The sequence below is a fragment of the Rhinoderma darwinii genome, chromosome 1 (genome assembly GCF_050947455.1).
Source record: "Rhinoderma darwinii isolate aRhiDar2 chromosome 1, aRhiDar2.hap1, whole genome shotgun sequence".
NCBI lineage: Eukaryota > Metazoa > Chordata > Amphibia > Anura > Rhinodermatidae > Rhinoderma > Rhinoderma darwinii.
In genome coordinates this window covers 258,687,338-258,706,823 of record NC_134687.1, presented here as the reverse complement: position 1 = coordinate 258,706,823, position 19,486 = coordinate 258,687,338, and the positions used below count along the sequence as shown (strand labels likewise).

Genomic DNA, 19,486 nt, shown 5'->3' with positions numbered 1-19,486 from the left:
ACTGAAATCCACCAGTTTATTTTTCTGATTTCAGGTGTTTCCTAGTGTCTTACCATTAATTGCTTTTCCTTTGAAAACTGAAACTATATTGGAGGCATATATAATTTGTAAATTTTGGCCTATATTTGGGAATTTTACTTGCTTTTTAGCATATGTATGGTTTTTTTCAAATGTCCATGATTAAATAAATGCTTGAGTTTTTGTTAAATGATCACTCCTTGAAAATGTGCTTGTACAAACCCCCAGCGTACAGAGGCCAAATGCAGTGGAGTGTGGGTTTTTTTCATCTTGAATTTTTCATCATTAATGTCTTTTTATTTAAACTTTTTTTTTTTAAACGTTGTCTCATTATTTCCTATTTGTTAGAACTGTTATACTGCAACACCCACAGTTTTCGACTTGGTCAGTGGATGTTTTCTGCATAAACTGGTGGAAAGAGAAAATGTAGACTCTGTTCATTGTGACATAAGAAAAGCAAGTGGACAAATGAAACCTGATAAAGTAGCACAACTATTGACTTTCGTGTTTGTAGTGTCTTGCGGTGCTTGCGTTTTCACTGCTTTTCAGCATATTTCATGATGTTTGCAACTGGGGTTTTCATTTCAGGAAAATGGCTCATGCCTTGGAAAAAGTGTTAGTGGATGTTGAAGGCATCCCAGGATTGACACCAGGTTCTTCTTGCCATCTGTTCATGCACCGCCGACGAGCATTCATGAAGAAATTGCTGACCGTGTTGAGCTCCAAGCCTAGCTGCTGGGAGATTGTTATTTGCATCTCCTTTGAGGGACGCTTATTTTCTTTAAAGATGGCAATAAGGGTACGCCGCTGAAGGTCTGTAAAAACCAAACGCTGCTTTTTAGGCTGAAGATTGCGGTCTTTCTGTTGTTCCTGTTCTTTGCGTTTACAAGCTGAAAAACACGAAATAAGAATAACACATAGATTACTAAAGTTAAACATTTCGGAATTATTTAATATATGCAAAAGAACAGAAAAAAAGAGCAATAGTACTGTTCTACATATACTATAGGAAATTAAATGTCTTTGTAGATTGTAGGCCCTCTTGGGCAAGACTCTGCCCTTCTGTACCGTTCATTCCTTAAGCTCATGTTTATTATACAGTATTTGTTGTTTTTATTGTCCCGTGTCATGTACTTAACCCCTTGCCGCTGCAGCCACTTTTGACCTTCCTGACAGAGCCTCATTTTTCAAATCTGACATGTCTCACTTTATGTGGTTAAAACTTTGTCGTGCTTTTACTTATCCAAGCGATTCTGAGACTGCTTTGTCATGACATATTGTACTTTATGTTAGTGGTAAAATTTGGTAGGTACATGCAGTGTGTATTTGTGAAAAAAACTTTAAAATTTAGATAAAATTTAGAAAAATTAGCATTTTTCTACATTTTTATGTATCTGCATGTAAGACAGTAAGGGTATGCCCAGACGTGGTGGAGTTCTGCATACACTGTCCGCATCAATGCCGCACAGAATCTGCATTGCAGCTCTGCCTAAAATGGGCATTAAATTGATGCGGACTAGCCGTTGCGTATTGAGGGGAAGAAGGCTTCCCTTCTCTCTATCAGTTCAGGATAGAGAGAAGGGACAGCCCTCTCCCTAGTAAAAGTAAAATGAAATCATACTTACCCGGCCATTGTCTTGTTGACGTGTCCCTCTTTCAGCATCCAGCCCGACCTCCCTGGATGACGCGGCAGTCCATGTGACCGCTGCAGCCTGTAATTGGCTGCAGCCGTCACTTGGACTGAAACGTCATCCCGGGAGGCCGGACTGGAGGAAGAAGCAGGGAGTTCTCGGTAAGTAGGAACTTTTATTTTTTTTTACAGGTTGATGTATATTGTGATCGGAAGTCGCTGTCCAGGGTGCTGAAACAGTTACTGCCGATCGATTAAAGAGGCTCTGTCACCAGATTTTGCAACCCCTATCTGCTATTGCAGCAGATAGGCGCTGTAATGTAGATTACAGTAACGTTTTTATTTTTAAAAAACGAGCATTTTTGGCCAAGTTATGGCCATTTTTGTATTTATGCAAATGAGGCTTGTAAAAGTACAACTGGGCGTGTTGAAAAGTAAAAGTACAACTGGGCGTGTATTATGTGCGTACATCGGGGCGTGTTTACTACTTTTACTAGCTGGGCTTTCTGACGAGAAGTATCATCCACTTCTCTTCAGAACGCCCAGCTTCTGGCAGTGCAGACACAGCCGTGTTCTCGAGAGATCACGCTGTGACGTCACTTCCCCAGGTCCTGCATCGTGTCAGACGAGCCGGCACCAGAGGCTACAGATAATTCTGCAGCAGCATCGGCGTTTGCAGGTAAATCGATGTAGCTACTTACCTGCAAACGCTGATGCTGCTGCAGAATCAACTGTAGCCTCTGGTGCCGATGTGGCCGACACGATGCAGGACCTGTGAGTGACGTCACAGATCTGCACTGCCAGAAGCTGGGCGTTCTGAAGAGAAGTGGATGATACTTCTCATCAGAACGCCCAGCTAGTAAAAGTAGTAAACACGCCCCGATGTACGCACATAATACACACCCACTTGGACTTTTACTTTTCAACACGCCCAGTTGTACTTTTGCAAGCCTCATTTGCATAAATACAAAAATGGCCATAACTTGGCCAAAAATGCTCGTTTTTTAAAAATAAAAACGTTACTGTAATCTACATTGCAGCGCCTATCTGCTGCAATAGCAGATAGGGGTTGCAAAATCTGGTGACAGAGCCTCTTTAACTCGGTCAGCACACTGGACAGTGACTATTTATTGACGTCGCCTAGCAATGCTCCCGTAATTACGGGTGCACACACGTAGTCACCCGTAATTACGGGAGCCCCATTGACTTCCTCAGTCTGGCTGTAGACCTAGAAATACATAGGTCCAGCGAGAATGAAGAAATGTCATGTTAGTTAAACCAATATGCTCCGCAGCACACACAACATCTGCGGACTTCATTGCAGAATTTTGACTCTCCATTGAAGTCAATGGAGAAATTCCGCAATGAGTCCGCAACCAGTCCGCTACACGTCCGCAACAGTCAGTGTATGCTGCGGACACCAAATTCCGCACCGCAGCCTATGCTCCGCAGCAGAATTGTCCGCAACGTGTAAATGAACCCTACTAAAAAGCTGTGGAAGGCAATGGAGAAATGTGTACGCTGCGGATTTCCAGAGCAATTCCGCCACGTCTGGTCATGCCCTAATACTACACAAAACAATTACTAATTTACATATCCCATATGTTCACAATTTATGTTGCCATATTTTTTTGAACGTCCTTATATTTTTCTAGGATGTATTTTTCTAAGCTTTTAACTTTAGTAGCAATGTTTTAGTAGCAATGTTTCACATTTTCAAGAACTTTTCCAAAACCAATTTTTTTTAGAGAAAAATCCAGTTTTAAAGCGACTTTTAGGGGTCTATATGTCCAAAACCCTCTACAAATCCTCCCATTTTAGAAACTGCACCACTCAAAGTTTTTAAAACAGCATTTTAAACGTTTCCTAATCCTTTAGGCGTTTAACAGGAGGGAAAACAAAATTAAGGTGAAATTTGAATTTATTTTATTTTTTTGCAGGTATTAAATTTAAATCCTTTTTTTCTGTAAGTGTATGTTCACACGCAGTGTTTTCAGCCATTTTTAGGGTCGTAAACGTCCCAAAAAATGGATGAAAAATCAGAAGCAGAATGCCTCCAAAATCTGCCCATTGATTTTCAATTGTTCTGTTTCTGACGGGGCGTTTTTTACACGCCCGTTTTTCAAAAAGAAGTGCATGTCACTTCTTCTGCCGTTTTTTGAGCCGTTTTTCATAGACTCTATAGAAAAACAGCTCCAAAAACGGCCGTTAAAAACGCAGCGAAAAACGCGACTTTGATTAAAAAACGTCTGAAAATCAGGAGCTGTTTTCCCTTGAAAACAGCTCTGTATTTTGAGACATTTTTTATTTTGTGTGTGCACATACCCTAACACAGCAGATGTTAGCAGAGAAACGCAACTCAATATTTATTACCCTGATTCTATCGTTGCCAGAAATTGAATTACAGAAGTTACTTGACTGAAACACATGCCTCAGAAATACAGGAGCATTGTGTGGATTTTTTGGCCTCCATTTTATTAGGATGTTTTTTAAGCACCACTATAGGTTTGCAGAGGCCTTGAGGTGCGAAAGCATAAGAAACACCCCCAAAAAGACCCTATTTTGGAAACTACACCCCCAAGGAATTTATCTAGGGGTGCAGTAAGCATTTTGACTCCACAGGTGTTTCAAAGATTTTATTAGAATTGGGCCGTGAAAATGAAAAATTAATTTTTTTCCAATAAAATGGAGTTTAGTTTAAAATTTTTCATTTTCACAAGGAATAAAGGAGAAAAAGCACCCCAACATTTGTAAAGCAATTTCTCCAGAGTAAGGCAATTCCCCATATTTGGCACACAGCTAGGCTCAGAAGATAAAGAGCGCCATTTGGCTTTTGGAATGCAAAATTTGCTGGATTGGTTTCAGGGCACCATGTCGCATTCGCAGAGCCACTGTGTTACCAGTATGGAAGCCCTGAGAAGGGACTCTATTTGAGAAACTTTACCCTTGAGAAATTAATTTAGGTGTACCGTGAGCATTTTTACCCCACAGTTTTTTGTCTGAAATTATTAGCATTGGGCAGGAAAAATTAAACATTTTATTTTTTTCAAAACAGATGTTCTCCCAAGTAAAGCAATACCCCATATGCGGTCATAAACTGCTGTTTGGACACACGAGAGGGCCCAGAAGGAAGGCCATTTGCCTTTTGGAATGCAGAGTTTGCTGGAATGCTTTGCAGATGCCATATTGCATTTGAAAAACCCCTGATGTACTAAAACAGAAGTAACCCCATTCTAGAAACTACACCCCTCAAGGGGGGCACAATGGAGGTTGCAGAGTGAAAATGAAAATTTTTCAATACATATGCCATTTCAGTGCCTAATATGATGTGACAAGGTTGTGCCACTGTGAAAAAACAGCTCTCTATTTATTATACAGTATTTTTGTGTTTTATAAATACCCTACATGTGGCCCAAATTTTGCGTGAATATGCGAAAGGGCTGAGGCGTGAAAGAGCACCATGCGGATTTGAGGCCTAATTTGGCGATTTACACAGCATTAGTTCAGAATTGCAGAGGCACTCATGTAAAATAATAAAAGAAACCCCGGAGAAGTAACCCCATTTTAAGAAATACACCCCTCAAGGCATTTATCAAGGGTTATTGTGAGCCTTTAGACTCCACATGTGTTTTCCAGAAATTAATGCGAAGCAGATGATGCAAAGTGAAAATTGAAATTTTTCCACTGATCTTCCGTTTCAGTGCGCATTATGTTATCCACAGCTTGTGCCACTGGAAACACAGACCCAATAAATTGTTAAGCAAGTTCTCCCAGGTATGGCAATGCCAAATATACGGACGTAAACTGCTGTTTGGGCACACTGTAAGGCCGGATTCACACGAGCAAAAGGCACTTAACAGCTCCGTGTGTCATCACCATATGATGCGCGGCTGCGTGCTTTTCGCGCAGCCGCCATCATTATGACACTACGTTTGTATGTTTGTAAACAGAAAAGCACGTGGTGCTTTTCTGTTTTCATTCATACTTTTCACTGCTGTTGTGCGAATCACGCGTGTCCCACGGAAGTGCTTCCGTGTGGTGCGCGTGATTTTCACGCACCCATTGACTTCAATGGGTGCGTGATGCGCGAAATACGCACAAAGAATGGACATGTCGTGAGTTTTACGCAGCGGACTCACGCTGCGTAAGAATCACGGACTGTCTGCATGGCCCCATGGACTAATATAGGTCCGTGCGAGGCGCGTGAAAATCACGCGCGTTGCACAGACGTATTTAACGTTCGTCTAAATAAGCCCTAAGGCTTAGAAGGGAGGCAGCACAATTTGACTTTCAGAGAGTGGATTTTTCATGATAGTAGTGTTGTTTGGAGTATTACTGGTAGTTCAGTTTATAATGTGGGGGCATATGTAAGCTGGGCTGAGTACATTAGGGCATAATAATGGGGTAAATAATAAAAATAATTATCCATAGGGGTGTGGTACGCTTTGAAGCAATGCACTATGCACAAGCCAGTTTTGCATGGATATATGGTATTCATTCTTATCCCGCTTTTGGTACAAACTGTACCTTTTTTGGAGGAATCCTTTGTAGTTTGGGAAACTTTTCTGTCAATGTGTTGCCCTGGTATGATATGGGCACCCTCACTTCCAGCAGATCTGCTTGGCCTCTCCCCTTCCTGGTTCCCAAACATTAGGGCCTTGGTAACCACTTCTTGAAACTGAAGGAATGTCCCCCTCTGGCCTGCACATAAGAATGAGTAGTTGAGGGCTGGTAGCAGCCCTGCTATAATGTATCAGTATCGATCTCGCTCATTTAACCCCTCAATAGCACCTGAGTGGTTTTTGGAGAGAGGGAGGGAGCTCCCTCTCTCACCCCACCAGCACCCTGCATAAGATGCATAAGATCGAAGGGTGTCGGTGGCTTCTATAGCAGTCGGGGGGGGGGGCCTAACAATGGCCCCCAGGTTTGCCACTAGTTATGCCTGTTTTACATGGACAGGCACATATAAAAGTATTGCAGTGTATTAAAAAAAAGGGATCGGACGATATCATAAAGTTAATTGAAAAAAAATAAGTGGTAAAAAATAGAAAAACCCACTTTTTCCCCTTACAAAATTATTATTCTTATTACTAAAAAAAAAAAAAGGTAAAAAGTTACAGATATTTGGTATTGCCGCGTCTGTAACGACGCAGACTATAAAGTCATTACATTATTTAACGCGCACGGTGAACGCCGTAAAAAAAATAATTAAAAAACTATGCAAAAATTGCTGTTTTCTGTGAATCCTGCCTTAAAAATATGTGATAAAATGTGGTCAAAAAGTCACATCTACTCCAAAATGGTACCAACAAAAACTACAAGTCGTCCCGCAAAAAAATGCCCTCATACAGCTGCATCGGCGTAAGAATAAAAAAGTTATGGCTATTGAAATATGGAGACAACAAACAAATAATTTAAAAAAAAAAAGTGATTTGACCGTGTAAAATATGTAAAACATAAAAAATCGATAGAAATTTGGTCTCATTGAACTCATAACAACCGGATGAATAAAGTTATTGTTTTATTTATACCACACTGTAAACGGTGTAAATTTAGGACGCAAAAAATTGTGGCGAAATTGCTGTTTTTTTTCTATTCCCCCTCGAAAAAAAGTTAATAAAAGTTAATCAATAAATTCTATGTACACCAAAATGATGCTATTAAAAAATACAACTTGTCCCGCAAAAATCAAGCCCTTATACAGCTATGTCGATGCAAAAATAAAAAAGTTAGAGCTCTTTGAATGAGACGATGGAAAAACGTATAAAAGAGCTGGGTCATTAAGGCCTAAAAAAGGCGGGTTATTAAAGGGTTAATAGAACTTCAATAGAAGAGGTACTAATAATACAAATAGATTGTAATTACAAGCTCCACCCAATCCAAAAGTTCCCATTTGTATAGAACTAACCCAATCAACCGTTATAATTATGCTTACACTACATTTGATGGGACCATATTATTAACTCTGCCAAATGTAAGTCCCAGACGTATGCAACTGTATGCCTATGCAGTTGCATATGTCTGCTTTTGACTCACATTGCAAAAACAATGCATACTGCATAGTATACATTTTTTTGTATAGTCATCTACACTTTATAATACGGTTGAGGCAAAGGTATGCTGCTTTATACTTGCCAAAGGCATGCCAATAGGATACTTGGCTAATGATTGTGTACCTGCCCATTAGGACATATGCACTTACAAATATATGAATGGACAACCTATTTAATTTACATATTTGTTAAATGGGTGGAAAATACAGAAAATAATGGTTTAGAGGTTACAAAAACAAGTACATAGTTACATAGTCGATTAGGTTGAAAAAAGACACAGGTCTATCAAATCCAACCTATAATCCTACCTTGTTAATCCAGAGGAAGGCAAAACCCCCATGACTGTGGGATAAACAGAGTGCGGTTCTGTAAGGGTATGTTCACACGACAGCGTCCGTAACGGCTGAAATTACGGGGATGTTTCCGCCTGAAAACATCCCCGTAATTTCAGCCGTACCGGCATGTGCAGGCGCTTGAACGCCGTGTCCATTACGGACGTAATTGGCGCTGCTATTCATTGGAGCCAATGAATAACGGCTCCAATTACGGCCAAAGAAGTGACAGGTGACTTCTTTGATGCGGGCGTCTATTTACGCGCCGTCATTTGACAGCGGCGCGTAAATATACGCCTCGTGTGAACAGACAAACGTCTGCCCATTGCTTTCAATGGGCAGATGTTTGTCAACGCTATTGAGGCGCTATTTTCGGACGTAATTGGGGCAAAAACGCCCGAATTGCGTCCGTAATTAGTGCGTGTGAACATACCCTTACCCTTAAAACATTAACTGCCTGTGACATTCCCAACTCCTTTAAGCTACCCTTTACCTTTCTTTCACCAAATGATGACACTGAGACTTAGTAATTACGGCTCGTAATTACAGGCCCATAAACTTCTATTGGCCACAGGTACCTCCCCATATGCTTACGGGAAGGTGCCCGGGCTGTTGAAAAATATAGAACATGTCCTATTTTAGGCCGTAATTACGGCACGGGCAGGCCCATAGAAGTTTATGGGGCTCCCGTAATTATGGGTGACTACGAGTGTGCACCCGTAATTACGGGAGCGTTGCTAGGCGACGTCAGTGGATAGTCACTGTCCAGGGTGCTGAAAGAGTTAAACGATCGGCAGTAACTCTTTCAGCACCCTGGACAGTGACTTCCGATCACAATATAGATCAACGTGTAAAAAAAATAGAAGTTAATACTTACCCAGAACTCCCTGCTTCTTCATCCAGTCCGTCCTCCCGGGGTGACATTTCAGCCCATGTGACCGCTGCAGCCAATTACAGGCCAATCACAGGCTGCAGCGGTCACATGGACTGCCGCGTCATCCAGGGAGGTCGAGCTGGATGTCGAAAGAGAGACGCGTCACCAAGACAACGGCCGGGCAAGTATGAATTTCTTTTACTTTTACCTCGGAAAGGGCAGCCCCTTCTCTTTATCCTGCACTGATAGAGAGAAGGGGCTGCCGATTAGTGCAGTGCAATTTTGCAGCGAAAACGTGCCCGTAAATACGGGTGGAATACTGGTGACACCGGACCCGTATTTATGGGCACGGGTCCGTAAATCCTGGTGCAATATGGGTCAAATACGTGTGACCATGGACCCATATTTACGCCAGTATTTACAGGAGGAAAAAAATACATTCGTGTGCATGAGGCCTTAGAGCTGGAATTAATTTTCCACAGCAGCCATTTTATTAACAGGAAACAGAATAACAACACAATAATAAATACCAGTATAAATACCAAATAAATAACCATAACTTAATAATCTTTTCACGCAAACCCCCCATACAAATATCATTCACATGAAAAACCATACACCCCCATATGGAAAATTGGGAAGGTCCTTGGAGCTAATAAGAAGGATCTGGCGCCATTCTGCCCATATCTGTATTTTTTACCCCCAGCCATCCTGCAACATGCTCAGGGGCACCGTGCAAACCGTAGATGGCTGAAGCATTTCCATTTTGCTCCCCGGGACCCCACCCAGCAGGAGTCCATATAAGCCAGATCCCCCACCATGTATATTCTGGGAGGGACCATGACCAGTATGAATCCCTCCCCCACCAATATTAACCGACTCCAAGGACCCCCCCAAAACCCACCATACGCCGCCAAGACGACTGAACAAACAACATGAACACCTAAAAACATAACCCACAACACAACAAAGAGGGAGGGAGGGAGGACACATGCTCCTCACTGTGTTTCCGGACAGACAACATCCTGTGTCAGAGAGTTCTAAAGTATCAATGCTCTTATAATAAAGAATATTAAAGTAGATGACCCCCTCATCACAGTTATAGGCCTAGGTATAAAAATATTTTTATACAGCTTTCTGTACTGTCCATTGATATATTTGCACATAGTAATTTGATTTTCCCTAAGCTCTGTTTTTAACCAAACTAAATAAACCCAAGTTTGATCATCTTTCTTGGTACTGTAATCCACTCATTCCCTTAATTGTCTTGGCCGCCATCCTATGCACCTACTCCAGTTTAGCTATGTTCTTCTTATACATAGGAGTCCAATATTGTACACAATAGTTAATGCATAGTCTGACCAGTGATTTGGATAAAGGCAAAACTATGTTCTTGTCATGAACATCTATGCATCTTTTGATGCATCCTATGATTTTAATTGCCTTCGCAGCAACTTCCTGGCACTGGTTGCTAAAATTTACTGTCCATCAATATCCCTAAATTCTTTTCAGTGGTAGTTTTAACCAGTGTTTTACTATTTAATGCAAAATTACATCAGTACCACATCGGTACAAAGTCAGTGGAAGATGGAAGGTCCCTAAAAATGATTTTAGGGACTTAGGAGAGAAGATGAAGTCCAGGACCTCCAAGGTAGTGTTTTCAGAAATACTACCAGTGCCATGAGTGTCACTAGAAAGACAGCGGGAGATTAGGGAGTTAAATAAGTGGCTTAGGAATTGTTGCAGGAAGGAAGGGTTTGGGTTCATGTAGAACTGGGCTGAGTTCTCTGTCGGCTACAGGCTCTACGGTAGGGATGGGCTGCATCTAAATGGGGAGGGTGCAGCTGTGCTGGGGAAAGAATAGTTCGACGGCTGGAGAATCTAGGGGGATTGAGGGTGGGGATACACAAGCGGGTTATATAGAGCACATAGGGAGTGGGATACATTAGAGGTTGATGGGGATTTAGTGGGGGCTGGGTTAAGAAAGCTGAGTAGGGAGGTGACTAGGAATAAGTATGGACATAAGAATGGACATGTGAGCGGCAGCAGACAGAAGGAGCTCCCGCCATCGCTACTACACAGCCTTACTCCTTGGGCGCACTGCCCATACGTTCCAGTCATATTCACCGCTGAATATCCTCTGCACCCGCCGGAGTTGTTGTAATGGTGGGCAGACAGGACAAACGGGCGAAAGAGCCGCCGAGAGCTACTGACCGGCACTTTCAAAATGGCACCGCCACCCCTTCTTCAGGCATTAGGACGGGGAAGTCGGCAGCAGCAGCAGGTGCTGTTGCTAAACTAGCAGTGTTTGCTAGAGCAGCACCCAACAGATTTGAGGGATTGCCTGTGGGGGGTGGGGGGGTGCTCAGTGAGACAATCGCCCACACCACCAGATGAGAATCCCTCAGTGAGTACCAGCACACAACCTATTCATCCCCAGACTAAGGAGGGCAGCCATATTGTGCCAGCAGATAAATCCACACTTAAAGATGTTTTACAAGCTGTGACACAATGCAACGTTTCTTTAGACTCAAAAAATGTAATCTCTTAGACAAGAACTGTAGTTTATACGCCATGACCTAAAGAAAGTTAATGAAAGAGTCGTGGAAGTGGAAGGTCGCGTGAGTGACGTGGAGGATAAATTACCCACATTACAGATGCACAGATACATGCAGGCATGACCAACAAATCACAGCCTGGTTTGCAAAAACGGATGATATGGAAAACCGTCGGCGGCGCAATAATGTGCGTATGCTGTGAATACCCGAAAAGACAGAGGGGTCCAATCCTACTAATAATTTTGAGGACTGGCTAAAAAACATATTTGGCTTGGATCTCCACTGTACACAGTGGAACGGGCCCACAGGGTCCCTACTAGACCCTTACCACAGGGTGCTCCACCCAGACCTGTATTAATTAAATTGCTTCACTACAAGGACAGGATCCTTAGGGCGGCAAGGAATTGGCCGGAAATTGCTGTTAATGGTCATCGTGTTGCTTTTTATCCTGATTTCTCATCTGGTATCCAAAAGCAGAGAGCGCAATTGGCTGGACCAGAACAAGAAGAGAGACGTTGACACTTCATACAATCTTGATGGGGAATTTTTCTTTTGATGGTCTCTGGGAAAGTAGCATGAGAACGTTGCTGTGTATAATACTGAGCACGAGGAGCACATGTATCCTTCATAAGGCAGGAAGATAATGGTTGTTAAATATGGCTCTGCCATACTTTCATGGAGTGGGAAAGACTGGTGTCCTATCCTGCATCGTGTGCTGGAGTGGGCACGAAGTCGAAAGTTTTACTGTTGTTTTATTGTTTTTTCTATTTCTCTAAAGTCCTGGGATGTTTATATAGTGCACTGGATCTTTTCAATGCTATGATATTTGATATGTGGTACTTTAGCGCCCTCTTGTGTTACTTTGGAAATTGCCAGGTGGTGCTATGTTGCTAGGGAATGTTATATACACCATATTTGTTAATGGCTGAAAAGTTTCATATAGTAAACTGGAATGTGCGTGGCCTGGGTGACCCGACTAAACGTTTCACAATGTTTGAATACCAGCGAGCACATGCCCCAGCAATTATTTGTCTCCAGGAGACTCATCTGGATAAGGATAAGATTGGTAATTTAAACAGAGCGTGGATGAGCCACACGTTTTACTCTGCTTTGACAAGTAATTCCAGGGGGGTTAGTATTATGGTTCATAAGTCTATCCCGTTTAATTGTATTACGTCAAAGTCAGATCAGGAAGGTAGATATGTTTGCATCCATTGTAAGATATACAACACTGAATATTTACTGATCTGTGTATGTACCGCCTCTGTATAACCATACGGTAATCAGGGAGGTGATGCTATGGGTCAATTCTATGATGTTAGTTCCTATTATTATGGTGGGGGATTTTAATACTGTGCTTCAAACATAGTGGGATAAATTGGGATCAGATCAGAGCCTGCCTCCTGATTGCCTGACTCATTTCGGTGAGCTAATGACGGAACTATCGCCATCCCTCCCAGCTTTCAAGAATCACAAAGAGGGACAACCGATGCGCCAATTATTTTTATTTTAAGCCATGACTCTAATCCCACCCAATCCCCACCCACACAAACCCGATTCAGCCCACACATTATCATGCTCCCATAGTGCCTCCCGCACAGTATAATATGAAATAGCCTCCCCCACACAGCAAATTCCTCCATAGTTGCCGCCATATAGTATAATGCCCCCATAGCTGCCACCATACAGTATAAAGCCAACACAGATGCCCCCATACAGTATAATGCCCACACAAATTCTCCCATGCAGTATAATGCCCAAATTCCCCCATAGAGCATAATGCCCCCATAGCTGCCCAATACAGTATAATGCCCCCTTAGCTGCCCCTAGTGCCAGTGCCCTTGCAGATAGTGACACAGTGCCCATGTATATAGTGCCTATGTACCTAGCACCATAGTGTCCCCTGTAGATAGTGCCCCTATCTAGTGCCACAATGTCCATGTAGATAGTGCCACACCCCCATGAAGATAGCGTCAGCCCCCCTGTAGATAGCGCCAAAGGGACTCCCTCTAGGAGCGGAAACCCCAGCTAGAGCATAGGCCTGTTATTCCGCTCCTAGGGGGAAGCTCTGATGTCACTGTCCATATATGGACAGTGACATCAGTGGCTACTCCTTTAGCGGAATCCCTGTTGCCGACTCTAGCCAGGGATTCTGCTCTAGGAGGATCCACTGACGTCAATGTCCATATATATATAGCGACCTCAGGGGTTTCCTTTAGGAGCGGAATCCCCGGCCAGATCATCAGCAACGGGAATTCCGCTCAAGGAGTAGTCACTAATTCTGAAGCAGGGAGCCATCAGCTCCCTGCTTCAGAATTAGTTCAGAGCGGAGGAGCAGAGGGAGCTCCTCCACTCACCGAGGACTCCCCAGGCACAGCGGTACTGTAAGCTCTGTGCAAGATGGTACTATCCATATATGGACTGTGACGTCAGTGGCTACTCCTTGAGCGGAATCCCCATTGCCGATTCTGGCCGGGGAGGAGCCACTGACGTCAATGTCCATATATGGACAGTAATCTCAGGGGTTTCCTCTAAGAGCGGAATCCCTGGCCAGATCATTGGCAATGGGGATTCTGCTCAAGGAGTAGCCACTAATTCTGAAGCAGGGAACCATCAGCTCCCTGCTTCAGAATTAGTTCAGAGCAGAGGGAGCCTCTCCGCTCGGCGAGGACTCCGCAGGCACAGCGCTACTATAAACGCTGTGCTCGGGGAACCCCTTGATGGTGATGTTCATATATGAACAGTGATGTCAGTGGCTACTCCTTGAGCAGAATCCACGTTGCCGACTCTGGCCGGGGATTCCGCTGCAAGACTAGCGCTGACATCACTGTCCACATATGGACAGTAACATCAAGGGCTTCCCCGAGCACAGCGCTTACAGTAGCGCTGTGCCTGCGGAGTCCTCGGCGAGTGGAGGAGCTCCCTGTGCTCTTCCGCTCTGAGCTAATTCTGAAGCAGGGAGCTGATGATTCCCTGCTTCAGAATTAGTTTGCAAGAGAGACGTGTCCCCGACCGCCCGGGACAGCGGGACACCGCCCGGAATCCGGGACTGTCATGCTGAATCCGAGATGGTTGGGAGGTATGACTATTGCTCATTGATTTGTGGCGGCATCGTCACCCGGGAAGTCGCCAATTTTCATGCCATTCTAGATCTCATGACACACTTTCATGTATTGACCTGGCCATGGGTACAGATTATGTACTACGATCTTTGATCTCTATTGATATAACCCTAGAGCCCTCTCTGATCACTCGGCGTTGGTGTTGACCCTCCATGCATCCTCAAGTATAGTGCCATCGCAAAGTTTTTGATCCTTTAACTCATTTTGGTTGCAGGTACATTTTGGACTGCTTACGGTCTTTCATGAGGCGTCAGAATCTAGGCATCTACCTCGAACTATGATGGAGGCTATTATTGTGGTTCTGCCTAAAGCTGGTAAGTATCCTTTGGTACCGGACTCTTATCACTGCTCACTACCGATATTAGGATATTGGCTAAAATCTTGGCCTTCCGGTTATCCACAGTTATATCCACTGTTATTCACTCGGACCAATCTGTATTTATGCCAGCCAGATCTATGGCTTTAAATATTCGTAGACTTTACCTAAACATGCAGGTCCCGAAAGACAATTCTGGTGATAGTCATCTGCTCTTTAGACGCCTCTAAGGCTATTGATAGTTTTGAATGGATATACCTCTGGGAAGTTCTGAGAGCGTTTGGTCTGGGGGATCAGTACATTTGATGGGTTAAACTGCTAGAATCAGAGTTAACGGTTGTTTGACGGAATCTATTGCGTTGAGTAGGGGCACACGGCAGGGTTGTCCTCTGTTTCCCATGCTCTTCGCACTAGCCATCAAACCCTTGGCGGCAGCTCTTCGAGCTCATGCAGGTGTTACTGGGTTTTGCTGGAGGGAGGGAGAGAAGAAAATAGCACTGTATGCGAATGATTCTTTCTTATTTTTCGCTACTTCTAAGGAATCTCTGGGGGTAGTTATGGAGGTCATTGCTACCTTCGGTGGCTACTTCGGTCTAGTTATCAACTGGTCTAAATCCACTTTACTGCCTCTGTATATTTTTAATGACGACTCAACTTATGTGCAGTCAGGTTTGCAGGTGGTATCTGAATTCAAATATTTGGGAGTAGTGGTGACGGCTTTCAGACTATGAGAAACTAAATCTATCTCCATTAATAGGCAGATTTAAGCGCACCAGAGATGCTTGGGCTAAGTTGCCTCTGTCTATAGTGGGCCGAGCAAATCTTATTAAAATGATCTGGACGCCACAACTACTATATTTGCTTCATAATGCCCCAGTGCTGATACCACTAAGATTTTTTCATCAAGTCAATGTTTTCAAGTCAGTGTTTTCGTGACCAAATATGGCGTGGCAGCTATGAACGCATTAAACTTGAAACTCTCCAAAGACAAAAAACAGAAGTGGGCTTGGCATTTCCTAACCCGTGGGTATATTTTCTAGCAGGTCAACTTCAGCACGTACGAGGGTGGGAAGGGGAAGATTTGAAACCACAGAGAATTATATATACAGTGAAGGAAATAAGTATTTGATCCCTTGCTGATTTTGTAAGTTTGCCCACTGTCAAAGACATGAACAGTCTAGCATTTTTAGGCTAGGTTAATTTTACCAGTGAGAGATAGATTATCTAAAAAAAAAAATAGAAAATCACATAGTCAAAATTATATATATTTATTTGCATTGTGCATAGAGAAATAAGTATTTGATCCCTTTGGCAAACAAGACGTAATACTTGGTGGCAAATCCCTTGTTGGCAAGCACAGCAGTCATGCCTTTTTTTGTAGTTGATGATGAGGTTTGCACACATGTTAGATGGAATTTTGGCCCACTCCTCTTTGCAGATCATCTGTAAATCATTAAGATTTCGAGGCTGTCACTTGGCAACTCGGATCTTCATCTCCTTCCATAAGTTTTCGATGGGATTAAGGTCTGGAGACTGGCTAGGCCACTCCATGACCTTAATGTGCTTCTTTTTGAGCCACTCCTTTGTTGCCTTGGCTGTATGTTTCGGGTCATTGTCGTGCTGGAAGACCCAGCCACGAGCCATTTTTAATGTCCTGGTGGAGGGAAGGAGGTTGTCACTCAGGATTTGACGGTACATGGCTCCATCCATTCTCCCATTGATGCGGTGAAGTAGTCCTGTGCCCTTAGCAGAGAAACACCCCCAAAACATAATGTTTCCACCTCCATGCTTGACAGTGGGGACGGTGTTCTTTGGGTCATAGGCAGCATTTCTCTTCCTCCAAACACGGCGAGTTGAGTTAATGCCAAAGAGCTCAATTTTAGTCTTATCTGACCACCGCACCTTCTCCCAATCACTCTCAGAATCATCCACATGTTCATTTGCAAACTTCAGACGGGCCTGTACATGTGCCTTCTTGAGCAGGGGGACCTTGCGGGCACTGCAGGATTTTAATCTATTACGGCGTAATGTGTTACCAATGGTTTTCTTGGTGACTGTGGTCCCAGCTGCCTTGAGATCATTAACAAGTTCCCCCCGTGTAGTTTTCGGCTGAGCTCTCACCTTCCTCAGGATCAAGGATACCCCACGAGGTGAGATTTTTCATGGAGCCCCAGATCGATGTCGATTGACAGTCATTTTGTATGTCTTCCATTTTCTTACTATTGCACCAACAGTTGTCTCCTTCTCACCCAGCGTCTTACTTATGGTTTTGTAGCCCATTCCAGCCTTGTACAGGTCTATGATCTTGTCCCTGACATCCTTAGAAAGCTCTTGCAATGCAAATAAATCTATATAATTTTGACTATGTGATTTTCTGTTTGTTTTTTTATATAATCTATCTCTCACTGGTAAAATTAACCTAGCCTAAAAATTCTAGACTGTTCATGACTTTGACAGTGGGCAAACTTAGAAAATCAGCAAGGGATCAAATACTTATTTCCTTCATTGTAGATTGAAGCGTAAAATATTGGAAATAACTAGTGGATTATGCCATGTATCATTGCACTTAAAAATTTTTGTATGCTTTTGTACTAGGGCTATGTTAATTTTAAGGGAATGTTTTGTATTATAAAACAAATTACAGAAAAAATTTACAGAATTAAAAAAAAAATCTAATAATAATGAAGGTATCGGTAGCTAATGTATGCTGGCGAATGCAAGAAGTCTTGCAAATAAAATGGAAGAGTTGGAGATTCTAATGACCGACATAGATTATGATGTATGATGTAACGGAAACCTGGCTGGACTAGAGAGATGACTGGATAACTAATGTGGAGAGCTACACCAAACTTAGAAGGGATAAAAAAGGTAGAGGGGTTTGTCTGTTTGTAAAATCCAGCCTAAGACCAGTGCTGAATGAAGATATTGGGGGAGACTGTGACAGTGTGGAGTCAGTATGGGTAAATATTCATGGAGCGGCCAATAACGGCAAATTACTAATTGGAGTTTGTAATAAGCCACTGAACATAGTGGAACAGACTGAGGATCAAATGTTGCAAAAAATACAAAAGGCAGCACACAATAATTGGGTCCTTATTATGGGGGATTTTAACTATCCTGACATTAATTGGGACATAGAGGATGTTGGATGTGCTAAAAGCTGTAAGTTTTTGTACACATCTTGAATATGGAACTCAGTTTTGGGCTCCACATTTAAAAAAATGATATAGGAGAACTGGAGAGTGTTCAAAAACGGGCAACTGGATTATTAAATTGGATGGGAGGTGTTGCTTACAATGAAAGGCTAGAGAAATTGGGCTTGTTATGCTTGGAAAAAAGACATCTTAGAGGTGATCTTATTAACATGTATAATTATATGTGTGGTCAATACAAAGAACTAGCACATAATCTGTTCTTTCCAAGGACTTTACAAAGAACCAGGGGTCATAACGTGTAGAAGAAAGACGTTTCAGACATCAACATAGGAAAGGGTTCTTTACAGTTAGAGTAGTCAAACTATTGAATGCCCTTCCCGAAGAGGTAGGGATGGCAGATACTATGTCAGCATTTAAAAAAAATCTAGATGATTATTTACTGACAAATGGTATTGAGGGTTATAATTAATCAAGCAATGCATTTATTGAGAAAGGTTGGACTTGATAGACCTGTGTCTTTTTTCACCTATTTAACTATGTAATTATCCACCTTGGTTGACGGTGCTCCCTATGTTTACTATGCTATTTACTAATTATTTTACAACCCCTTTGTGCAATTTGAAGTAGACCTGGAATCTGATAACATTGCGTTTATTTGTACCAGGCCTCTGCATAGTATATAGTCCTGCTGTTGATATACATGTCTACAGTTTTAGGAAGTAAGTGAATTCTTTAGAATGACCTGGATTAATTACTTATAAAATGTGGTCTGATTGTTTTCTGTCACAATTTTAGACAAACACAATCTAAACAGTTTGTCTAAAAGTTCATGTCTTTTATTGAGCACATTATTAAACATCCACAGTGCAGGGAGAAAGAGTAAGTGAACCCTTGAAGTTAATAAACTGTAGCTCCCCTTTAACAGAAATAACCTCAATTAAATGTTTCCTGTAGCTGCAAAGAAGATTTGCACAATGTTGAGAAGACATTTGGAGTATTTCTCCCTGCAAAAGTATTTCAGTTCACCAATATTTCTGGGAAGCCTTGCATACACAGCCCTATTCAGATTATGCCACAACATTGTGATAGGGTTAAGGTCAGGACTCCTCTGACTTGGCCATTCCAAAACACAAATAATATGTTTTTTCTACCATTCTTTAGTTGATTTACTTGTGTGCTTTGGGTCACTGTCTTGTTGCATCATGAAACATCTCTTCAACTTGAGGTCATGGACTGCTGCCCTTACATTCTCCTGTAAAATGTTGATACACCTTTAAATTCATTGTTCCCTCAAGGATTGCAAGGCGTCCAGGCCCTGAGGCGGCAAAGCAGCCCCAAACCATGATGCTCCCTCCACCATGCTTCACAGTTGGGATGAGGTTTTGGTGTTGGTGTGCAGTTTTCCTTTTTCTCCGAACATAGCATTGT

The 19,486-nt window shown here is 42.6% G+C and overlaps 1 protein-coding gene and 1 long non-coding RNA gene across 2 annotated transcripts in view; one reads left to right on the top strand and one right to left on the bottom strand.

Moving 5' to 3' along the window:
- Nucleotides 1-615: 615 nt before the first annotated feature.
- Nucleotides 616-19,486, bottom strand: part of ONECUT3 (one cut homeobox 3) — a 225,489-nt gene continuing 206,618 nt past the window's right edge. Inside the window, exon 2 of the mRNA XM_075850364.1 lies at nt 616-908. Coding sequence (XP_075706479.1) covers nt 616-908 — 293 coding nt within the window. The remainder of the gene's footprint in view (nt 909-19,486) is intronic.
- The window catches only part of LOC142740965 (uncharacterized), a 59,037-nt gene continuing 51,941 nt past the window's right edge, over nt 12,391-19,486 (top strand). Inside the window, exons 1-2 of the long non-coding RNA XR_012880941.1 lie at nt 12,391-12,531; nt 14,802-14,901. This is a non-coding gene — a long non-coding RNA (uncharacterized LOC142740965). The remainder of the gene's footprint in view (nt 12,532-14,801; nt 14,902-19,486) is intronic.